At 45.1% G+C, this 22,170-nt stretch overlaps 1 protein-coding gene across 1 annotated transcript in view; it reads left to right on the plus strand.

Annotated features, from left to right (window-relative positions):
- Positions 1–4,242: 4,242 nt before the first annotated feature.
- Positions 4,243–22,170, plus strand: part of LOC111961300 (contactin-associated protein-like 4) — a 198,404-nt gene continuing 180,476 nt past the window's right edge. Inside the window, exon 1 of the mRNA XM_023983461.3 lies at positions 4,243–4,492. Coding sequence (XP_023839229.1) covers positions 4,408–4,492 — 85 coding nt within the window. The 5' untranslated portion in view covers positions 4,243–4,407. The remainder of the gene's footprint in view (positions 4,493–22,170) is intronic.

Genomic DNA, 22,170 nt, shown 5'->3' on the forward strand with positions numbered 1-22,170 from the left:
TTGTTCCTTGCTCAGTGTTTGTAAGTTAGCACCCAGCCCCAGCCCAAGCCTTGTTTTATTCAGAGATTTCTCTTGTTGGATTTTCCAGAGGTTCTCTGGTTTAGTTTCTTGTGTATTATTTGAGTAGTCTTTTGAGGTTTGTTTTTCCTGTGTTTTTTACCACTTTGAAGTTTCTTTTGTATTTTGGAGGATTTCCATTTTGTGCCTTTTGGCTTTATTTTTGGACATTGTGGATTTAGTTTCTTTGCCTGAAGATTTTGTTCTTTATTAAACCACTATCGCTAGTACTGCTGTGTCTGCCTCATCTTCTGGGTTCTGATGATTATTAGTGACTGTTTTCTCGCTCCGGTCCTGAGAAACACTGAGCTTATTAAGAACCGCAGAGGCAGGCCAGACCCAGATCTTTTTCCATGCTGTCCCCACCACAGGGACTGTCCAACGCCACGAAGCGCTCTGTTCCAGCAAAGAGGCCTTAATGGCTAGACAATTCTCAACTTCTGTCCGAGATGCTGACTTCCATTAAACGCAGATTTCGGATCGACTTTCCCGGCAAACTCGCTTCTGCTCCAGTTATCAGATTAAGTGCCCCTGGCAGTTAACAGTGGCTAAACCTCGATCTACCGCCTCCCAACGGTTTCAGGATCGAGTGTTTTGTAAGGGGTTTTTCACTCAATGTTCTTCTCCTTTGAGCCGCAACCATCCGTCGTTTCCCACCGACCGTCCAAAGATAAGCATATATCATCACCCTGCTGTCGGAAAACCGGCTAGCCTGGTTACTGCTGTGTGGGATGCCCAAAAGTCCCTGCTGTGCCAGCACTCTACCTTTTGGCTTGACAGAATTCAAGCGAGTGTTTCAAGGTCCTTACCAAGCTGGACTCAGCCCAAACGAGCTTCGACTTCTCCCCAAGGTCGGCGACAGCGTGACGGGATATGCCATCCAGTTCGCCACTGTGCAGCAGCAAGTGGTGGAACGACGAGGCGCTCACATGTGTGTTTTTTGAAGGGGTCTTTCTGACACCATCCAACGATGAACTGGCCACTGGGAAAATGACCCGGACACTCGAGTCCACTTATCAGTTGCGCGTTACGCATAGACCAGCGTCTGAGAGATGAGAGAACTCAGACGTAGACCGCTCACCCTACTCCTATCGGTTCCAGCCTCGAGTCTCCACTTTATCCCGTGGCTCCACCAGAACCCATGCGTTGGACGCACTCTCCCAGGCTGAGAGAGACCGCCGGACTGAAGGGAGATGCTTTATAGTTGCGGCAAACGGCCAATTTCCGCTCCACGTGTCCGGGCTCCAGGAACGCTCTCCCGTGCAGGCCTGGGAGGACTGTAACGGGAAACATAACCTCCTCCCATCCATCCAACTCCGCGCTGCTCAATCCAGTTACCTTTCCTGGGACGACACGAGTTTTTCTTCAAGCCTTGGTAGACTCTGGAGCCGCAGGTAACTTCATGGATGGGTCTGGGCGAAAGAGAATGGCGTTCCTTCTGAACTCTGAGTGACCCAAAGGGTTACTACGTTGGATAGAAGCCCTTTGGGATCTGGACTTGTTACTCGTGCACTACCCCCTTGCGACTTTCAGTTTCCAACACGAGGAAGTGGATGAACTTTCATCTGATCTCCTGTTCCGAGTTCCCTCTCGTCCTTGTTATCCCTGGCTTCACAGCCATATCAGGACTGGTCTGTGGGCAATAAAGCAGTGGGGTCCTACGTGACAGCCATTTGTATCTTCCGAGTTCCCCGAGTTCCCCTTCCGAGTCTCTAGAATCCATCGACTTGTCCGGGTTCCCGAGTGTTACCATGACTCTCAAACTAGTATTTAGCAAACAGAGGGCCACCAAACTACACCCCATAGACCTTACGATTGCACCATCGACCTGTTTCCGGGACCTGCCCTCCCAGGGGTGGGATCTTTTCCTTTCTCCTCCGAACGAGCTGCTATGGATACCTACATCAAGGACGCTCTGGCAGCAGGCCTCATGCGTCCATCTACTCGCGGGGGAGCAGGGTTTTTCTTTGTTTTTGTGCCTTTTGGCTTTATTTTTGGACATTGTGGATTTAGTTTCTTTGCCTGAAGATTTTGTTCTTTATTAAACCACTATCGCTAGTACTGCTGTGTCTGCCTCATCTTCTGGGTTCTGACGATTATTAGTGACTGTTTCTCGCTCCGGGTCCTGACAGCTTCTTTTAGAAATTATGTCTGAGTGTTGGAGTGTGCCCCTGGTTATCCGTTAAAAAAAAAACTATAAAATGGTGCCATCTGGTTTGTTTAATATAGGGAATTTGAAGTGATTTATAATTTTACTTTTACTTTCAATACTTAAATATATTTTAGCAATCACATTTACTTTTGATACTTAATTATATTTAAATCTAAATACTTTTAGATTTTTACTGAAGTAGTATTTTACTGGGTGACTTTCACTCTTACTTGAGTAATTTTCTATTACGTTATCTTTACTTTTACTCAAGTATGACAATTGGATACTTTTTCCACCACTGAGCATGATAATGCATGATAATGCATGGATAATCCATGTCACAAAGATCTCTACACAATTACTGGAAGCTGAACATATCCAGTTCTTCCATGGCCTACTTACTCACCAGACATATCACCCATTGAGCATGTTTGGAATGCTCTGGATCGACATGTAAGACACTGTGTTCCAGTTCCCGCCAATATCCAGCAACTTCGCACAACCATTGAAGAGGAGAGGGAGAACGTTCCACAGGCCACAATCAACAGCCTGATCAACTCTATGCGAAGGAGATGTTTTGCACTGCATGCTACAAATGGTGGTCACACCAGATACTGACTGTTTTTCTGATCCACTCCCCTACCTTTTGTTTTTAAAGGTGTCTCTGACCAACAGATGCATAGCTGTATTCCCAGTCATATGGAACCCATAGATTACGACCTAAAGAATGAATTTCAATTTCAGTCGACTGATTTCCATATATGAACTGTAACTCAGTCAAATCTTTGAAATTGTTGCATGTTGCGTTTATATTTTAGTTTGTGTATATGTTTGAATTTTCTAACTAATTTTCATTGGGAAGGTAGATAAAGGGGTTTTATGAAAAGCAATTACTTTTGCATGTGAAAACACAGAATCCTACACTTTTCACACATGGAAATCTTGCATTTTGTAACTGCATTGCGTAGTTGAGCTTCTTCTGAAAGCTATAAAGACCCTTATAATGTACAGTAGCAGTTCCTCTGTAAAGTGATAGTTATAGCTAAAACACTTTTGCTTCCATTGAGCCAAGTTACTCCACGTGCTTAACCCAACGTCACTTATGTTTTAAGCCGACTTCGCCTTCCGCCAGAACTGGGCACTCGGCTCACCCCCAGGAGGTAGCTCGAATGCATACATTTGTTTTATGCAATACCGTACCGCTAATACAGGACTAGTAAAGGCCCAATGCACTACTTTTGTCAACAATATTTGTATTTATTTATTGTGATTTATTTTTTATTCCTACCAAGACAACATTGAATTTTCCTGAGTGGCCTAGTTACATTTTTGTCTTAAATCGGTTAGAAACATCTATGGCAAGACTTGAAAATGGCTGTCTAGCGACGATCAACGACTACCTTGACAGAGGTTGAAGAATTTCTTGAAGGATTTGCAGATATTGTACAATCCAGGTGTGCAGAGCTCTTTGAGACTTACCCAGAAAGACACACAGCTGTAATCGCTGACAAAGGTGATTCTACTGTAGTACGTATTGACTCAGGGGGGTGAATGCTTATCTAACAAAGATATATTAGTGTGTTATTTTTCATCTTTTTTTTCTGAGTATTTTGTGTGGGTCGTTGACAACAAAAAAATACAAATTAAATCCATGTTAATCCCACTTTGTAACACAACAAAAAATGGAAAAAAGTAAAGGGGTGTGAATACATTCTGAAGGAAATGTATACAAAAACCATCCTCCATGCCTCCTCACAGCAACCGCCTACCTCTCATTAAAATATCAACTCATACAGTAGCTCAGGCTAAATGTTGGGCTAAATGATGTAACCATACCTGTAACTGAGACACAGCGCCAGAAGTTAGTTAAATAGAAGACTAAATTCAGCCTAGGAATTTTTGGTCTTGAAGGCATTGCTTAGTGGACACAAAAAGTCTGCTGACTTAACGCCAACGGAGGCTGGGGCTGTAGAGGTGTGTCTCAGCCTGCTCTCTCACTCTCTCTGAGCACTCCACAAAGAATGCATTCAATTGTTCCTCCTCGAGTCGGACTCGGCAGCAGTTGGATGGCGTGAGCAGCAGAGCACTGCACAGGACAGAGCAGACGTACAGGCAGCACACAGAGGCGCGCGATTAATTGACGGATCTAGAGGACAGGACAGGGCTCTGTCCTCCAGTAGCATCCTTTCGTTTCGAACATGGATTTGGAGACCAGAAGACACACTGGAATGCTTTTACAGCTAGCAGTCCTTTTCTGCTGTTCATATGGGGCACTTGGAAAAGGTGAGCACCGTGTGTTTTCTCCACACACGCACACACCGTTGCGGACCTGCTGCTTGAGTGCATGGAGAGGGATGGAGTGGAATTTGCAGTATTGACATTTTAAAGACAAGTTTTTTTCAGCTTTGTGTAGCCTACTTTGCTTGTATGTAGTCCGGGTGATTTAATATAGTGGCTTATGTTTTACTTTCAGTATGTCTACCTTGACGGGGGATATTCGCCTAGACGACTTTTTTTGACAGATTGCCACTGTCAGCAGTGACATTATTGCTATTTATTCGTTTGGACACCCACAATCCTCTGTAGTTAATGTGTTAAAACCTCTTTTGCGGAGTGCTTAAATATGTTTTCCAGAATCCTTTATTGCCCACCCTGTCATTGATTAAACTGAGCTTTCCCCTTAGCCATGTGTGTAGGGTACCGGCCGTTGATGATGACGCTTTCACTTGACAGAAATGCGCAGCAAGCACATCCAGTGTGTCAGAGCGAAACATGGACTGGGCTATCCGAGTTTGCAGTGCAGGGCAGAGCAGTGCACTACAATGTAGCAGCTGTTGTTATTGTTATAATCCTGTGGTTAAGTGGAATGGTTATGGTATCAGTGCTTAGTCCCGCAAATTGTACTTGCTACAACAAATACGCCAGTGTAAACAACGGGTAGGCTACAATTAGACAGTTCAAGATATACCAGTCGATAAAGACTAATTTCACAAACATGGCAAATGCACATAATAGCCTATAGGTTGAGTTAACCAACATCCAGATGGGAAAATGTATGTATTATTTCCGTCCACTTTATAGGCTGGATTTTCCACATACTGCGTAAAATGCACTGAAGAAGCTCTTTTGAACGGGGTTCCACGGAATGGTGTGTGTGTGAATAAGAACGAACTGGTCCAGTAAGCTGGTGCGTAAACTAACCCTCTCTGGACATCAGTGCGGCGCACAGCACAATGTGATTCCTGCTGATTCCCATCAAAGGTGGATGACTTCACTGAAACCAGTGTTTTGGTTTTAAGGGCATGATCCACGAAATGTGTGTGTGTCTCTCTCTCTCTCTCTCTCTCTGCGTGTGTGTGTGTGTGTATGTGTTTGTGTGTGTATACGAGATTAAGGGAGGGAGACATGTTCTTTGCATCAATCATAATGCATTACAGGATGTAGGCAACTACAGATGTCAAGAAAACAGAATTTCAGAGACAATGGAAAATACAAAAACATTTGTGTGTGTGTGTGTGTGTGTGTGTGTGCGAGCCTGTGTGTATGTGTGTTTTTGTCTGTGTGTTTCCGTGCACACACGTGTGTGTGTGTATGAGAGAGAGAGAGAGAGAGAGAGGTTTGGTGGTTGGAACTGTAATGAGATGCATCTGTATTGTAATTGGAGCAGATGGTTGTAAACTTTGCAAGCCCCTGGCCCTCCACTTCACTGCCTGCACTGCTCTGCTACTCAGTGCCCTCATGTCCCAAATAGCACCCTATTCCCTATATAGTGTGTTACTTTTGACCAGGGCTCATAGGCCTCTGGTCAAAAGTAGTGCAGTATGTAGGAAATAGGGTGCCGTTGGGGACATTGTCTGCTGCTGTTTCACAGACACTGCCTGATTCTCCATATCCAGTCAAACACATTACACACACACACACACACACACACACACACACACACACACACACACACACACACACACACACAGGCATATTATAAGGGGTCAAACATAAATTACAAAAATGCGTTTTTTATGCTTACACGTCAGAATGTATTATATACAAATCGGCACATTTACAAAACATAAATATTAGTGACATTCTAATTTAACGGAAATACACTTTATAGTGATATGCAACTTTGTTCTGCCTGACAAGTGCATATGTTGATGCTAATTACTCAATTTTCTGTCCTCATTTCACCTCATGCTTTGCTTACAGTTGAAGTCGGAAGTTTACCTACACTTAGGTTGGAGTCATTAAAACTAGTTTTTCAACCACTCCACAAATTTCTTGCTAACAAACTATAGTTTTGTTAAGTCGGTTAGGACATCTACTTTGTGCATGACAAAAGTATTTTTTCCAACAATTGTTTACAGACAAATTATTTCACTTATAATTCACTGTATCACAAATCCAGTGGGTCAGAAGTTTACATACACTAAGTTGACTGCCTTTAAACAGCTTGGAAAATTCCAGAAAATTATGTAATGGCTTTAGAAGCTTCTGATAGGCTAATTGACATCATTTGAGTCAATTGGATGTGTACCTGTGGATGTGTTTCAAGGCCTACCTTCCTGCCTCTTTGCTTGACATCATGGGAAACTCAAAAGAAATCAGCCAAGACCTCAGAAAGAAAATTGTAGACCTCCACAAGTCTGGTTCATCCTTGGGAGCAATTTCCAAATGCCTGAAGGTACCACGTTCATCTGTACAAGCAATTTGTACGCAAGTATGAACACCATGGGACCACGCAGCCGTCATACCACTTAGGAAGGAGACACGTTCTGTCTCCTAGAGATTAATGTACTTTGGTGCGAAAAGTGCAAATCAATCCCAGAACAACAGCAGAGGACCTTGTGAAGATGCTGGAGGAAACAGGCACAAAAGTATCTATATCCACAGTAAAATGAGTCCTATATCTACATAACCTGAAAGGCCGCTCAGCAAGGAAGAAGCCACTGCTCCAAAACTGCCATAAAAAAGCCAGACTACGGTTTGCAACTGCACATGGGGACAAAGATCATACTTTTTGTAGAAATGTCCTCTGGTCTGATGAAACAAAAATAGAACTGTTTGGCAATAATGACCATCACTCTGTTTTGACGAACAAGGGGGAGGCCTACAAGCCAAAGAACACCATCACAACCGTGAAGCACGGGGGTGGCAGAATCATGTTGTGGGGGTGCTTTGCTGCAGGAGGGACTGGTGCACTTCACAAAATAGATGGCATCATGAGGCAGGAAAGTTATGTGGATATATTGAAGCAACATCTCATGACATCAGTCAGGAAGTTAAAGCTTGGTCGCAAATGGGTCTTCCAAATGGACAATGACCCCAAGCATACTTCCAAAGTTGTGGCAAAATGGCTTAAGGACAACAAAGTCAAGGTATTGGAGTGGCCATCACAAAGCCCTGACCTCAATCCCGTAGAAAATGTGTGGGCAGAACTGAAAAAGCGTGTGYGAGCAAGGAGACCTAAAAACCTGACTCAGTTACACAAGCTCTGTCAGGAGGAATGGGCCAAAATTCACCCAACTTATTGTGGGGAGCTTGTGGAAGGCTACCCGAAACGTTTGCCCCAAGTTAAACAATTTAAAGCAATGCTACCAAATACTAATTGAGTGTATGTAAACTTCTGACCCACTGGGAATGTGATGAAAGAAATAAAAGCTGAAATATATAATTCTCTCTACTATTATTCTGACATTTCACATTCTTAAAAAAAGTGGTGATCCTAACTGACCTAAGACAGGGCATTTTTACTCTGATTAAATGTCAGGAATTGTGGAAAACTGAGTTGAAATGTATTTGGCAAAGGTGTATGTAAATTTTCGACTTCAACTGTATCTTGTATTCTAAAGGTATCACCTGGCTGCTTCAGTCCATGGCCATCTGCAGATGGAGAAGACGTTTGCGTCACAAGGGCACCCTGTAGTGCACTGCTTTTGACCAGGGCCCATTGGGCTCCGGTCAAAAGTAGTGCACTATGTAGGGAATAGAGTGCCATTTGGGACGTAGCCCAGGACTTTGATGTTTGATGCATATTGACAGGATGTATCATCAAACGACTTGCTGACTCATCATACTCTGCCTGCGTATGGCTGAGTAGTCCGTTCAGTAGTCTGTCGTTTTCATGAGAGGGCCGGCCCTCCACTGTGAATTTAAGGCCCTGTGTGGCTCAGTTGGGAAGAGTGGGTCGCTCGCAATGCAAATGTTTTGGGTTAAATTCTCGTAGCGATCACATACACATATTGCATGAGTAGCTGTTCGTTTCATCAGAAGGTCTGTATACTGTACTGCCTGTTGTGTAAGACTGCGTATCCCTAATATATTCGGAGGTTATTTCATGTGAGCGTCTGCCCTCGCCCTCCACTGTCAGGTTAAGGTCTACCATATGCGGTTTGTGAGGTTGTCCATATTATACTGTATGTTGCAGAAGATGCGTATCTCTAAAATATTCGCAGGCTATTTCATGAGAGCATCTGCCCTCGCCCTCCACTATCAGGTGAAGGTCTCCCTGGCTGGTTATGCTGTTCATAGGGAAGATGGGGGGTACTGCACAGTGTGCTGTGTATTGTATAAGGACTAGAGTATCCCTGAATTATTCCGAGGCCACCCTCTTATCTGTGGAGGGTCTATGAGAGCATCAGGCTTAATCAGAGCTCTGCAGTGTTTTGATAGAAACCCCAAGACGAGAGAGAACACTACAGAAGCAGAGCTGTAGCCGGGGGTAGAACCTCAGTAGTTCTCAGCTGGCGACCCACAGTCGACTGTTTATAGTTCACTCGTTCGAGTGACCCATTTTCACTGGTATTTTTTTTTATGCATGTACCCAGCGTCCTTTACAATTAAGAGCCCAAAACCCAGCTATGTGAATCACTTCTATTCCATATGGGATGAATAATTAATGAAGTTGATGCACAACTCAAGTTTTTTTTTATATGACCCAATATATAATACAGTAAACATGAGACAAGTTTATATAATCAAAATAATGAGTTGAGAAGTAGGCTACTCTGCATTGACCTGGTGATAAACCATGTAACGAGCCTCTTGTAGAAGCATTGCTCTGTTAGCAGTGGTGGTACAGTACAGTAGTTTACCATCTGTGTGTGTATGTCTGAGAGACAGAGAGACAGAGAGACAGAGAGACAGAGATAAAGAAAGAGAGAGATGGGGAGAGAGAGAGAGACGGAGGGAAAGAAAGAGACCGGGTGGGAGGGACAGAGAAGGAGGTAGGGAGAGAGCGAGCGAGAGAGAGGACAATATCTCCTAATCTCCTTAACAGCTCACAGTAAACAGACAGAAAGTGATTGAGAGTCGATAATCCTGCATCTCTCCACTCTCGTTAACACAAAACTCATATGAGCCCCATCATTTTGTCAGGGACAGATATAAAGGAGAGATGAAGGAGAATGTGCTAGTCACTGTGCAGTGCTGAAAGGACAGCACCGCTATCCTGCCAGCTATGGAGTTGTCATGTTTGTTGGCAGTGGAACAGTTTGTCACATAGGTTGTGGGAAAATAGTAGTGATGGGGGGGAAAAAATCGATACAGAGTCCGTCCGTTCCCCCTTCCCCCCCGTGGATCTGGAGTCAGTGGAGCACTCCTTCTAATCATGGCCCAGTGGCAGATTACACCATCTCACTTGCCAGACTCATGTCGCTCCAGGGTCTTTATTAAGCTTCATAACTGTGATGTCGGTAGGCTTTTTAGTCAGACTACACAGGCAACATAATGAATTACAGTGGACCAGCGAGGGCAGGAGCAAACCATCCGCGGAGATGCCCACTTTGGCTGTGAGTCAGCTGAATGTGTCCCCAAGGTGTTTAGGAACAAGCAGAGAGTTTGGCTTGTGATTGAGGCTGCAGGGAAACTTTTTATTCCTCTAATTTAGACTGTTAGCATCCCAAATGCTACCCTATTCCCTATATTGCATTACTTTTTACCAGGGCCCATAATGCTCTAGTCAAAAGTAGTGCACTATGTAGGGAATAGGGTGCCATTTGCGACACAGCCTTAGCCTTCAGGCAATGACACCCTCCTCATCCACTCTACCTCGACTATTTCCCACAGACAGGGGTTATTAATCAAGTAAATAAATATGCCTGGACTGGAAATTATGTATATTTGGCCAGTAAACCGACCAACTGGGTGCTTGCTTCAAATGCAGCACACAGCTCCCTGCCTCATCAGAATTGATTAACTTTTCAATGAGCTGGTTGCTTGTATTGTGAAGAACATAAAGCAGTGAATAAAAACAATTTGGTGCAAATGTCTGTGTGACGTACGTATTTCCCCGCAAAGCCCATTGTCCATTATGATTCATGAGAGAGGTGGCGTCTTATAGAGGCTGAATGACGGAAGGGGAAAGTGGATCGCGAGGAGAGGATAAATCGGCCTCATATTTCTTCTTTACTGTAATTTATGAAAATGCGTGTTGGAGAAGTCGAGGCATGAATTGGATCTTATGAAGTCAAGGTTGCACAATGGTAGCGGCGGGTAGCGCCGGCCGTTTTTACTGTGTGAACTTGAGGCTGGCTCCGGCAGTCATGAATCTAGATTATTAACGGAGAGAGCCGTGTTTAAGCAAGGAAATTGACATGAAACGGCAGTCCATCTATCTTTGAGTCTGACCCATGCAATTCTGTAATAGCTCAAGGCAAAAATTCTTCAAAAAATCGGGAACCCTCAAAATGGACACATTCATCACACAGCCCTCATCATCGTAGATGAGTTGGTACTGGACCAAATATCTGTCATGGTGGCACTGTTCATAGTGTGTCCAACTGTGCTCTGACCTTATGTTAGCTTCAGTTCTACTTTGCTGTCATAACTAGAATATTCAACCTTGCTTCTACAGATTAGGCTGGATTTGTTTCACATTCATACAGTCATCCTTCAACACCTGATTTGCTTGGGCTTATTTGACCATTTTCACTCATCTATGTTACAGCTGTGACATTTGACAGGGTATGCTTTCTAAATGGCACCCTATTCCCTATTTAGTGCACTATGTTTGAACTGGGCCCACGGGAATAGGGTGCTATTTGGGATTGGGACTCTGAGACAGGGATAAAGCACGGGTGTGCTACCTCCAATTCAGCCATTTGCTATCATTCACCTACCGCTCACCCAGCAGCTATCAGTACTACACTTCTGTATATGCAGTTGAGCTAGGTGATGTAATTTGTGAAAGCGAACCACTGTAACTATAATGAACCTGTGACCAGAAAAATCTTGTGTTCAACAACAACCGGGCTGTTGTTACATAGCTGATATTGTCCTTGTTGCCTGCTGTTGTTTGCAATGATTAAAGCATTGACCCTAAATGTCATGTCCAAGTCACCTGGCAGAAAGACATAGAATCATTAACGTAATGATCAGATTGACAGATACGTTCCTGACACAGTATCTGTTCGGTCATTTCTATTCATTATTGTAGATAATTCCCACTGCCAATGGTGCTGTTCCACTGTTATCACATCTCACACCTCACTCCACACATTCCCTGACATTGGCAGAGAGACTGAGGGATCATAAATTGTGTCCCCAAAACTCCCAGTGACCTCTGTGACCTGGCCACTGATAGGTTGCTAGGGTCAGGTGGTTGCTGGGAGCCGGACAACCGACAGTACTCTTACCTGCTCAGGTCACACAGCCTCCTCAGTTTCTCTCCAAGTGGACATGTGTGACGGAGTGCGTGGACAGAAGTGAGTTGGTGTAACTATTGTAACTCGTGTGTCTGTTGTTTGCTGTTGTAACTATTATTAGTTGGTCATAGTAGTTGTGCTTTGTGCTATACAGTCCTTGCTTATGCTATAGTGTTATACAGTCCTTCATTTGTCAATACCACCATTGCTCTCATTGTGCTATCCTATTGTGTACAGCCTATTCATTGCATTCATGTCTGTTTATACAGAACCACATCCATTCTCATATGTCCTCTGGAAATAAAATTTCTTAATGTGTGTAACTCTCTGCGAAGTTGCCTTATTCCTCTGACCGGGAAACGTGCCAGTGAGTCACAGACCAGCCCAACTGGAGAGCCGCTCTCTTTCAATGATTTAGTTTAGTCATTCGTGTTAAAGGCTACAGTCAGGAGCCTTATGTAGAGAACAGAGTTTGACGTCTGAGGAGGTGTAGTGGAAAGACAATTTTGCAACTCTAGGAGGACAATGGAAGATAATAGAAAGGCTTCTTTATTGTTAAAAGCATTGGTTTTAACATAAAATAAGCATTTTATGAAGTTCCACTGTTGGAAGAGTTGTTGAATTTCGTAATATAATATATGTCATGTAGCAGGTGCTTTGATCCGAAGCAAAGCGACTTAAAGGCGCTGCATAGTCAATCTGACGTCTGCATTGACCATGGAGCGTTTGCGGTGATACGGCCTCTGCAGAAGTCAGGGCACTCGTACTTCTTGCTCTTCGCTGACCAGTGCAGTTCTGTTGAGCAGAGTTGTTGAGCAGAGCTGTTGTGAAGGAATTTGTCAAGGAAGTGTGTTTGTGTGTATACAGGACCTCCCATGTCAATGAGGAGCTATACGGAGCCCTCCGCGTTGTTACAACATTTGTGAGGCGCACGGCGATGCGGTACAGAGCTCAATTTGTCTTCTGCGCACACAACCCTTATGGCGCCTCCGACCATGTTTTCAGATCAAGCAGTCATGCGTGCAAACATTTTATGCACAGGTGGTCTCGGGAATCAAACCTACTATCCTTGCGTTGCAAATGCGATGCCATTTGAAGTTGATAAAAATGTGTTTTTGGTAAAACCAACACGTTTCGGGTCCAAAGTAGCGCCACTGTTCCTTTCCCATTGAGCAGTTGGAGTGGAAAGGGCAGAGAAGAAGGAGAATCGTCAGAGTGTGAATTACAGGGAGGCCGGGGGGGGGGGGGGGGGGGCTAAACCCCCCTGAATGAGAGATGAGCTCCCCTAAATGCAACAAAAATCTAACTTAGGGGGGGGATCTCTAAATAATGTTATTATTTACCCTGTTTGTTTGAAATGCAATTTGTACTGCTACAGTGGTACATATGAAAATAAAAGCTTATTCCAAATTAAACGAAAACCACCCAACTCTGTTTCAGGTGTCCGGACTTTTCTTTTCTACAAAAAAGGTCCTTTTGTCAGCAAGACGCGTCAATTAATTCAGTCTACAAGAGTGCAGACCCAATGACAACTGCCAAATATCATTACACGTTTTGGTGTTTTGTAACAGATTTCTCTTTCCATTCATCAAATGGTGTGAGTGCAAAGTGCACTGTCTGGATGCTGGAATTATTTTGGAGTGTATGAACAGGCTAATTAAAAAAATGTTAAGTGATTTGTTTGACAATAAGATGAAAACGTCATGACTGACAGTGTTCATACCAGATTAAAAGGTCATTGTCACGCCCTGACCATAGTTTGAGTTGTATGTTTCTATGTTTTGTTTGGTCACGGTGTGATATGAGTGGGCATTCTATGTTGTATGTCTAGTTTGTCTGTTTCTATGTGTTTGGCCTGATATGGTTCTCAATCAGAGGCAGGTGTTAGTCGTTGTCTCTGATTGGGAGCCATATTTAGGTAGCCTGTTTTGTCTTTGTGGGTTGTGGGTGATTGTTCCTGTTTCTGTGTCTTTTTTGAATGTCACTATACGGGACTTTTGCGTTTTCGTTCGTTTGTCCGTTTATTGTTTTGTTCGTTGTTTTCAAGTTTTCTAATTAAAATGGATAATCATCACGCTGCATTTTGGTCCTCTGATCCTTCTTACTCCTCCTCCTCAGATGAGGAGGACGACGAACGTGACAGTCATGCATTTTTTTACCGGTAAATTGCATGTCTTTACTATAAGGCCCATCATTTTTTGGTTGTTGGTCCCTTTAAATAAATATAGTTAATTTGCACTCTGAGAATCGGTCAGCGCATCTTGCCTTGCCTGGTGGTCACCCTCCAGCTCCCAGCCCTTCACTGACACATTCTGAGCTCGTACCCCCATTTCACTCCCCAGTGGTTTCCTCGGGAAGGCCAGGCAGAAAGGCTGACCCAGTGCCAAATCTAGGTCAGAACTTAAAAAAAGGAACCCTCTTCTTCCAGCTCTGTTCTCTTCTCTTGGGTGCTCTACAAGCTCCTGGCGCCAAAAAGGTCAGGGGACTTCCAGATACATGGGGACTTGGCTACCAACAGTTGGTTAGGGCTGTCGATTCTGCTCATTGCCTGAAACTGTTCAGCATGTATTCTCTGTGTACGCTGATGTGATACCTTTACTGTCTTTGTTGGACCGTCTGGGTGAGAGGTTGGAGGTTGGTAATGTGGTTTAGTACAATGAGTGTTGGCTCATTAAAGAGAGAGTCACATATCGTCTCCCTCCCCTACTCTCATCTGCTCAATTCTGAGCACTATAAACCGTACCTGAACACTCCAAGCCCAGGTGTACCACTGCTCCGTGTGGAGGGCAGGCACCTAAATCTTTTATGAGTTACCTCAGGCTCCCCAAAAGACTTCATTTGTAAACATGACTGGGCGGTGAGTAAGTCTGACCTTCTGACGAGATTTCCGATCAGCATCGTCATAGGCTCAAAGCTAAGCAGTGATCACGGCTGCAGATAGAAGCAGGGTTGTGGTTCAACAAAGACTCTGTGAACCGGGTACCTTCTCAATCCCCTGAATACAAAATAACTGAAGGTAAGGAGAAGAGGGCGTACAGTACTGTACCAAAGGGTTCAGTCTGTGTGTCTGTGCACCCGTGAATTCATATGTGTGTGTATTTGAGTGTAGTCTAGAATTGCCCCATATAACCAAGTGATGGATCTAGAATTGGTTTCAGATGAATTGATTGAATACAGGGCATTACTTCCTGTATTCACTCCCGGGGTCACCCAAACCCCTTCAACACATGCACTCTCCATTCCTCATTAGCTTTGTGCTAGTACATCAGTACAGTACAGTGGAGTGGAATAGCACATCCAGGGGACCTTCTGTTTTAATGAAAGGCTTGTTTTGGATTGGCAAATAAATAATAATAATCACCTGAAGCAGTATGGGCCTAAATACTCACTCCATTTTACTGTCCCAAGTGACTCCTTCTTAGCAGTAGAATAATATAGTACCTATAGTGTAATAATATAGTAGTACCAGCTCAGCATTTAACACCATAGTACCCTCCAAACTCGTCATCAAGCTCGAGACCCTGGGTCTCGACCCCGCCCTGTGCAACTGGGTCCTGGACTTCCTGACGGGCCGCCCCCAGGTGGTGAGGGTAGGTAACAACATCTCCACCCCGCTGATCCTYAACACTGGGGCCCCACAAGGGTGCGTTCTGAGCCCTCTCCTGTACTCCCTGTTCACCCACGACTGCGTGGCCATGCACGCCTCCAACTCAATCATCAAGTTTGCGGACGACACTACAGTGGTAGGCTTGATTACCAACAACGACGAGACGGCCTACGGGGAGGAGGTGAGGGCCCTCGGAGTGTGGTGTCAGGAAAATAACCTCACACTCAACGTCAACAAAACAAAGGAGATGATCGTGGACTTCAGGAAAATGCAGAGGGAGCAGCCCCCTATCCACATCGACGGGACAGTAGTGGAGAAGGTGGAAAGTTTTAAGTTCCTCGGTGTACACATCACGGACAAACTGAATTGGTCCACCCACACAGACAGCGTTGTGAAGAAGGCGCAGCAGCGCCTCTTCAACCTCAGGAGGCTGAAGAAATTCGGCTTCACCAAAAGCACTCACAAACTTCTACAGATGCACAATCGAGAGCATCCTGTCGGGCTGTATCACTGCCTGGTACGGCAACTGCTCCGCCCACAACCGTAAGGCTCTCCAGAGGGTAGTGAGGTCTGCCAATGCATCACCGGGGGCAAACTACCTGCCCTCCAGGACACCTACACCACCCGATGTCACAGGAAGGCCATAAAGATCATCAAGGACAACACCACCCGAGCCACTGGCTGTTCACCCCGCTATCATCCAGAAGGCGAGGTCAGTACAGGTGCATCAAAGCAGGGACCGAGAGACTGAAAAACAGCTTCTATCTCAAGGCCATCAGACTGTTAAAAGCCACCACTAACATTTAGTGGCCGCTGCCAACATACTGACTCAACTCCAGCCACTTTAATAATGGGAATTGATGGAAATTATGTAAAAATGTATCACTAGCCACTTTAAACAATGCCACTTAATATAATGTTTACATACCCTACATTACTCATCTCATATGTATATGTATATACTGTACTGTATATCATCCACTGCATCTTGCCATCTTTATGTAACACATGTATCACTAGCCACTTTAAACTATGCCACTTTATGTTTACATACCCTACATTACTCATCTCATATGTATAGACTGTACACTATACAATCTACTGCATCTTGCCTATGCCGTTCCGTACCATCACTCATTCATATATCTTTATGTACATATTCTTTATCCCTTTACACTTGTGTGTATAAGGTAGTAGTTGTGGAATTGTTAGGTTAGATTACTTGTTGGTTATTACTGCATTGTCGGAACTAGAAGCACAAGCATTTCGCTACACTCGCATTAACATCTGCTAACCATGTGTATGTGACAAATGAAATTTGATTTGATTTGATTTAGTGCACTACTTTTGAATGGGGTGCTATTTGGGACACATATAACTGTTTAATGGAGTACAGGCTGCCACTGACTATCAGAGTCATATTTCACTTCATGTATGTTATGACAAAATCCCAATGAGTATGGTTAAAATAAGCGATTTATTTACAGCATGTGTGTGAATTGATATGCTGCTGCTAAGTTCTGCACGAACTAATTCTAGTGTACATAGTAAACCATTCTGTGTACGATGGGTCTTCTGGAAGTGTAGCAGCGTCTGTGTCTGCTTCAGGCTTGGGCAATATGTTGGTTATACCGTATACCAGGGTATTTAGAAATATAGTATGATTTTACGGTATGATTTTCAATACTGTTTAATATTATAGTTAGTTATAAGCAGTGGCTTAGCACATGCAAGGCGGGGGTGCCTCCAACCATTAAAACACACACACATATATATATATAGAACACCTACTCATTCAAGGGTTTTTCTTTATTTTTTTTACTATTTTCTACATTGTGGAATAATAGTGAAGACATCAAAACTATGGAATAATGTAGTAACCAAGAAAGTGTTAAACAAATCCAAATATATTTTATATTTGAGATTCTTCAAAGTAGCCGCCCTTTGCCTTGTTGACAGCTTTGCACACTCTTGGCATTCTCTCAACCAGCTTCATGAGGTACTCACCTGGAATGCATTTCAATTAACAGGTGTGCCTTGTTAAAAGTTCATTTGTGGAATTTCTTTCCTTCTTAATGTGTTTGAGTCAATCCATTGTGTTGTGACAAGGTAGGGGTGGTATACAGATGATAGCCCTATTTGGCTTTACTTTATTTAAGACATGAAGGTCAGTCAATTCGGACATTTTCTGTGCAGTCGCAAAAACCATCAAGCGCTATGATGAAACTGGCTCTCATGAGGACCGCCACAGGAAAGGATGACCTAGAGTTACCTCTGCTGCAGAGGATAAGTTCGTTAGAGTTAACTGCACCTCAGATTGCAACCCAAATAAAATTATTGCAACCCAAATAAAATTATTCAGAGTTCAAGTAAAAGACATATCTCAACATCAACTGTTTCACAGGAGACCACGTGAATCAGGCCTTCATGGTCCAATTGCTGCAAAGAAACCACTAAAAAAGGACACCAATAATAACAAGAGACTTGCTTGGGCCAAGAAACACAAGCAATGGACATGGTGGAAATCTGTCCGTTGGTCTGATGAGTCTTTGTGAGACGCAGAGTAGGTGAACGGATGATCTCCACATGTGTTTTTCCCACATGAAGCATGGATGTCACGATCGTCGTAAAGATGAGACCAAGGCGCAGCGTGAGTAGAGTTCCACATATTTTTAATAAATCGAAACTCACCAAAACAAAACAAATAAAGAACAAACGAAACGAGAAGCTACTGGTATGCACTCAGGCAATTCAATGTGGGACAAGATCCCACAACACAAACGAGGAAAATGGCTACCTAAATATGATCCCCAATCAGAGACAACGATAAACAGCTGTCTCTGATTGGGACCCATATCAGGCCAACATAGACATACAAAACCCCTAGACATACAACACCCCATGACATACAAAAACCCTAGACATACAAAACTAGCGTACCCACCCTAGTCACACCCTGACCTAACCAAAATATATAGAAAAACAGAGATATCTAAGGTCAGGGCGTGACAGTACCCCCCACCCCAAAGGTGCGGACTCCCGGCCGCAAACCTGAACCTATAGGGGAGGGTCCGGGTGAGCATCTACCCTTGGTGGCGGCTCTGGTTCTGGACGCAGCTCTGGAAGCTCCGGACCGTGGGTCGTCTCTGGAGGCCCCGGCCCGTGGATCGTCGCCGGAAGCTCCGGACCGTGGGTCGTCTCTGGAGGCCCCGGACCGTGGATCATCGCCGTAGGCACCGGACCGTGGATTGTCGCCGGAGGAACCGGACCGTAGATCATCGCAGGAGGCTCTGGACTGAGAACCCCTGCTGAAGGTTCTGGACCGCCGACCGTCGCTGGAGGCTCTGGACCACCGACCGTCGCTGGAGGCTCTGGACCGCCGGAGGCTCTGAACTGGGAACCACCACTGGAGGCTCCGGACTGCAGATCGTCGCCGGAGGCTCTGGATTGCAGCTCGTCGCCGAAGACTCCGGACTGCGGTCCGTCGCAGGAGGCTCCGGACCACCGACCGTCGCTGGAGGCTCTGGACCGCCGGAGGCTCTGGACCGCCGGAGGCTCTGACCTGGGAACCACCACTGGAGGCTCCGGACTGCAGATCGTCGCCGGAGGCTCTGGATTGCAGCTCGTCGCCGAAGACTCCGGACTGCGGACCGTCGCAGGAGGCTCCGGACTGCGGACCGTCGCTGGAGGCTCCGGACTGCGGACCGTCGCTGGAGGCTCCGGACTGGGGACCGTCGCTGGAGGCTCCGGACTGGTGACCGTCGCTGGAGGCTCCGGACTGGGGACCGTCTCAGGAGGCTCCGGACTGTGGACCGTCTCAGGAGGTTCCGGACAGTAACCCGCCTCAGGAGGTTCCGGACCGTAGACCGTCTCAGATGGTTCCGGACCGTGGACCGCCTCAGGAGGTTCCGGACCGTAGACCGTCGTCGGAGGTTCCAGACTGTGGAACGTCACCGGAAGCTCTGGACTGGGAACTGTCGCCGAAGCTCTGGACTGGGAACTGTCGCCGGAAGCTCTGGACTGGGAACTGTCGCCGGAAGGCGCTCTGGAGGCCTGATGCGTGGGACAGGTACCGGTGGCACCGGGCTGATGACACGCACCTCAGGGCGAGTGTGGGGAAGAGGCACAGGACGTACTGGACTGTGGACACGCACTTGAGGGAGAGTGCGAGGAGCAGGAACAGGACACACCTGACTGGGAAAGCGCACTTGAGGGAGAGTGCGAGGAGTTGGCACAGGATGCACTGGGTTGTGAAGAGAATTGAGACTGCCAGAGGTCCGGACAACAGGCCCTCCGATTTGACATACTGAACTCTATCGGAGAAGTAGTTGATGAACCAAGCGTGGCAATCATTTGAGAAACAAAGGCTGTTGAGTCTGCCAATAAGAATGTTGTGATTGACAGAGTCGAAAGCCTTGGCCAGGTCGATGAATACGGCTGCACAGTAATGTCTCTTATCGATGACGGTTATGATATCGTTTAGGACCTTGAGCGTGGCTGAGGTGCACCCATGACCAGCTCTGAAACCAGATTGCATAGCGGAGAAGGTACGGTGAGATTCGAAATGGTCGGTAATCTGTTTGTTAACTTGGCTTTCAACGACCTTAGAAAGGCAGTGTAGAATATATATAGGCCTGTTGCAGTTTGGTTCTAGAGTGTCTCCCCCTTTGAAGAGGGGGATGACCGCGGCAGCTTTCCAATCTATGGGAATCTAAGACGATACGAAAGAGAGGATTGTACAGGCTTGTAATAGGGGTTGCAACAATTTCGGCAGATAATTTTAGAAAGAGAGGGTCCAGATTGTCTAGCCCGGCTGATTTGTAGGGGTCCAGATTTTGCAGCTCTTTCAGAACATCAGCTATCTGGATTTGGGTGAAGGAGAAGTGGGGGAGGTTTGGGCGAGTTGCTGTGGGGAGCGCAGGGCTGTTGACCAGGGTAGGGGTAGCCAGGTGGAAAGCATGGCCAGCCGTAGAATAATGCTTTTTGAAATTCCCGATCATCGTGGATTTATCGGTGGTGACAGTGTTTCCTATCCTCAGTGCAGTGGGCAGCTGGGAGGAGGTGCTCTTATTCTCCATGGACTTTACAGTGTCCCAGAACTTTTTGGAGTTTGTTCTACAGGATGCTAATTTCTGTTTGATGAAGCTAGCCTTTGCTTTCCACACTGACTGTGTATATTGGTTCCTAACTTCCCTGAAAAGTTACATATCGCAGAGGCTATTCGATGCTAATGCAGTACGCCAAAGGATGTTTTTGTGTTGCTCAAGGGCAGTCAAGTCTGGAGTGAACCAAGGGCTATATGTGTTCTTAGTTCTACATTTTCTGAACGGGGCATGCTTATTTAAGATGGTGAGGAAATCACTTTTAAAGAATAACCAGGCATTCTCTACTGACGGTATGAGGTCAATATCTTTCCATTATTTCTGCCTCATGCACCAATTCATGTTGTTACTCCTATGACAAGAGAAAGTTACATTTTCCTCAATATTAAAAAAGACACAAGCCAGTAATAATAACAACGCAAGCTTATCGGAACACTGCTATACTCAGTCATTGAAGTGTGAGTAGAAGTATGGAGAAGGTGCATTTTATGGCATATAAAAGTGTTGAACAGTGTTGACAGTGCTGAATAACAACTTAAACATGAACGTACTCATAAAAAGAGCATCTCTTTGCTGTATTCGTTGAGTCTCTCGCTTGTTACGATTTTAAACGTTTTGAAATCTCATAATATCAACTTTGCTGTGCATTCAAGGTTTCTTTTTACAGTCAACGGCTTGAGGAAACTGTGCACACACGGTGATCTGAGCAATCGGATTGACCAGCACTCGGCCTATAGGTGCACTTGATTTGCTCTCTGGGCCTGCCGGGTTGGCAGAGTTCTACCTTCAGACACATGAAATGCACTTTCCTTCCCGGCGCAAGGGCCACTGAACAGCGCGAAACAAATAAAAATAAATAGGAATGCAAGGCTTTATCCTTGTTTTTTTCACAGAAATGTTTGGTGATCGACTAGGAATGGATCGACTGGTTGGTGACCACTGGTATAGTGTGTTCTGAGGAATAGACCTATAAGCTATCGCCTGGATCAGGGCTGGGTGGCTATAAAGCTGTCACTCTTTTATGCTCACTCTGGAGAAAGTACACTGTTCACCCACACACCAGACCACAGTGCTGAGGATGGACATTGAAGGCTTATGTAAAATGTAAGCCTCACCGCTGTAGTGGGAGAATGACTACATATCACAAGACAGGTGTATCTTCATGTCTTCTTCATGTCCAAGCCAGGCCCATCACAGAGGAGTAGAGGTGAAGGGAGGGTAGGACCCTGCTGGCTGCAGTAATGGTTGAAAACATCTTAGTGCGTGTCCCAAATGGCACCCTATTCTCTTAATAGTGCACTACTTTTGACCCGGGCCTAGGGCACTAAAGGGAAAAGGGTGTTTTTCTGGACCAAATCCTTAGTCTCGTTGTTGGGTTATAGAGCGTCTTAGTTTCTTTTTGATTACCCATTATTGGTAACTATTAGCAGTGGTGTGTATTCATTGATGCCAAGGGAAGGCAGGCTTCCCCAAAATATTGACCCCCAAAAAATGTGGTATTTCATCCCTTTATGTTTCATAATTTTCCTTGAATTCGCAAGAGGCTTAATGTATCTCACAGGAGAAAGCATCTGAGCAAGCGAAACAGCGCCCCTCTGTGTCTCTATGTGTAGG

This window comes from Salvelinus sp. IW2-2015, linkage group LG4q.1:29 (assembly GCF_002910315.2).
Source record: "Salvelinus sp. IW2-2015 linkage group LG4q.1:29, ASM291031v2, whole genome shotgun sequence".
In the NCBI taxonomy this organism is placed as follows: Eukaryota; Metazoa; Chordata; class Actinopteri; order Salmoniformes; family Salmonidae; genus Salvelinus; species Salvelinus sp. IW2-2015.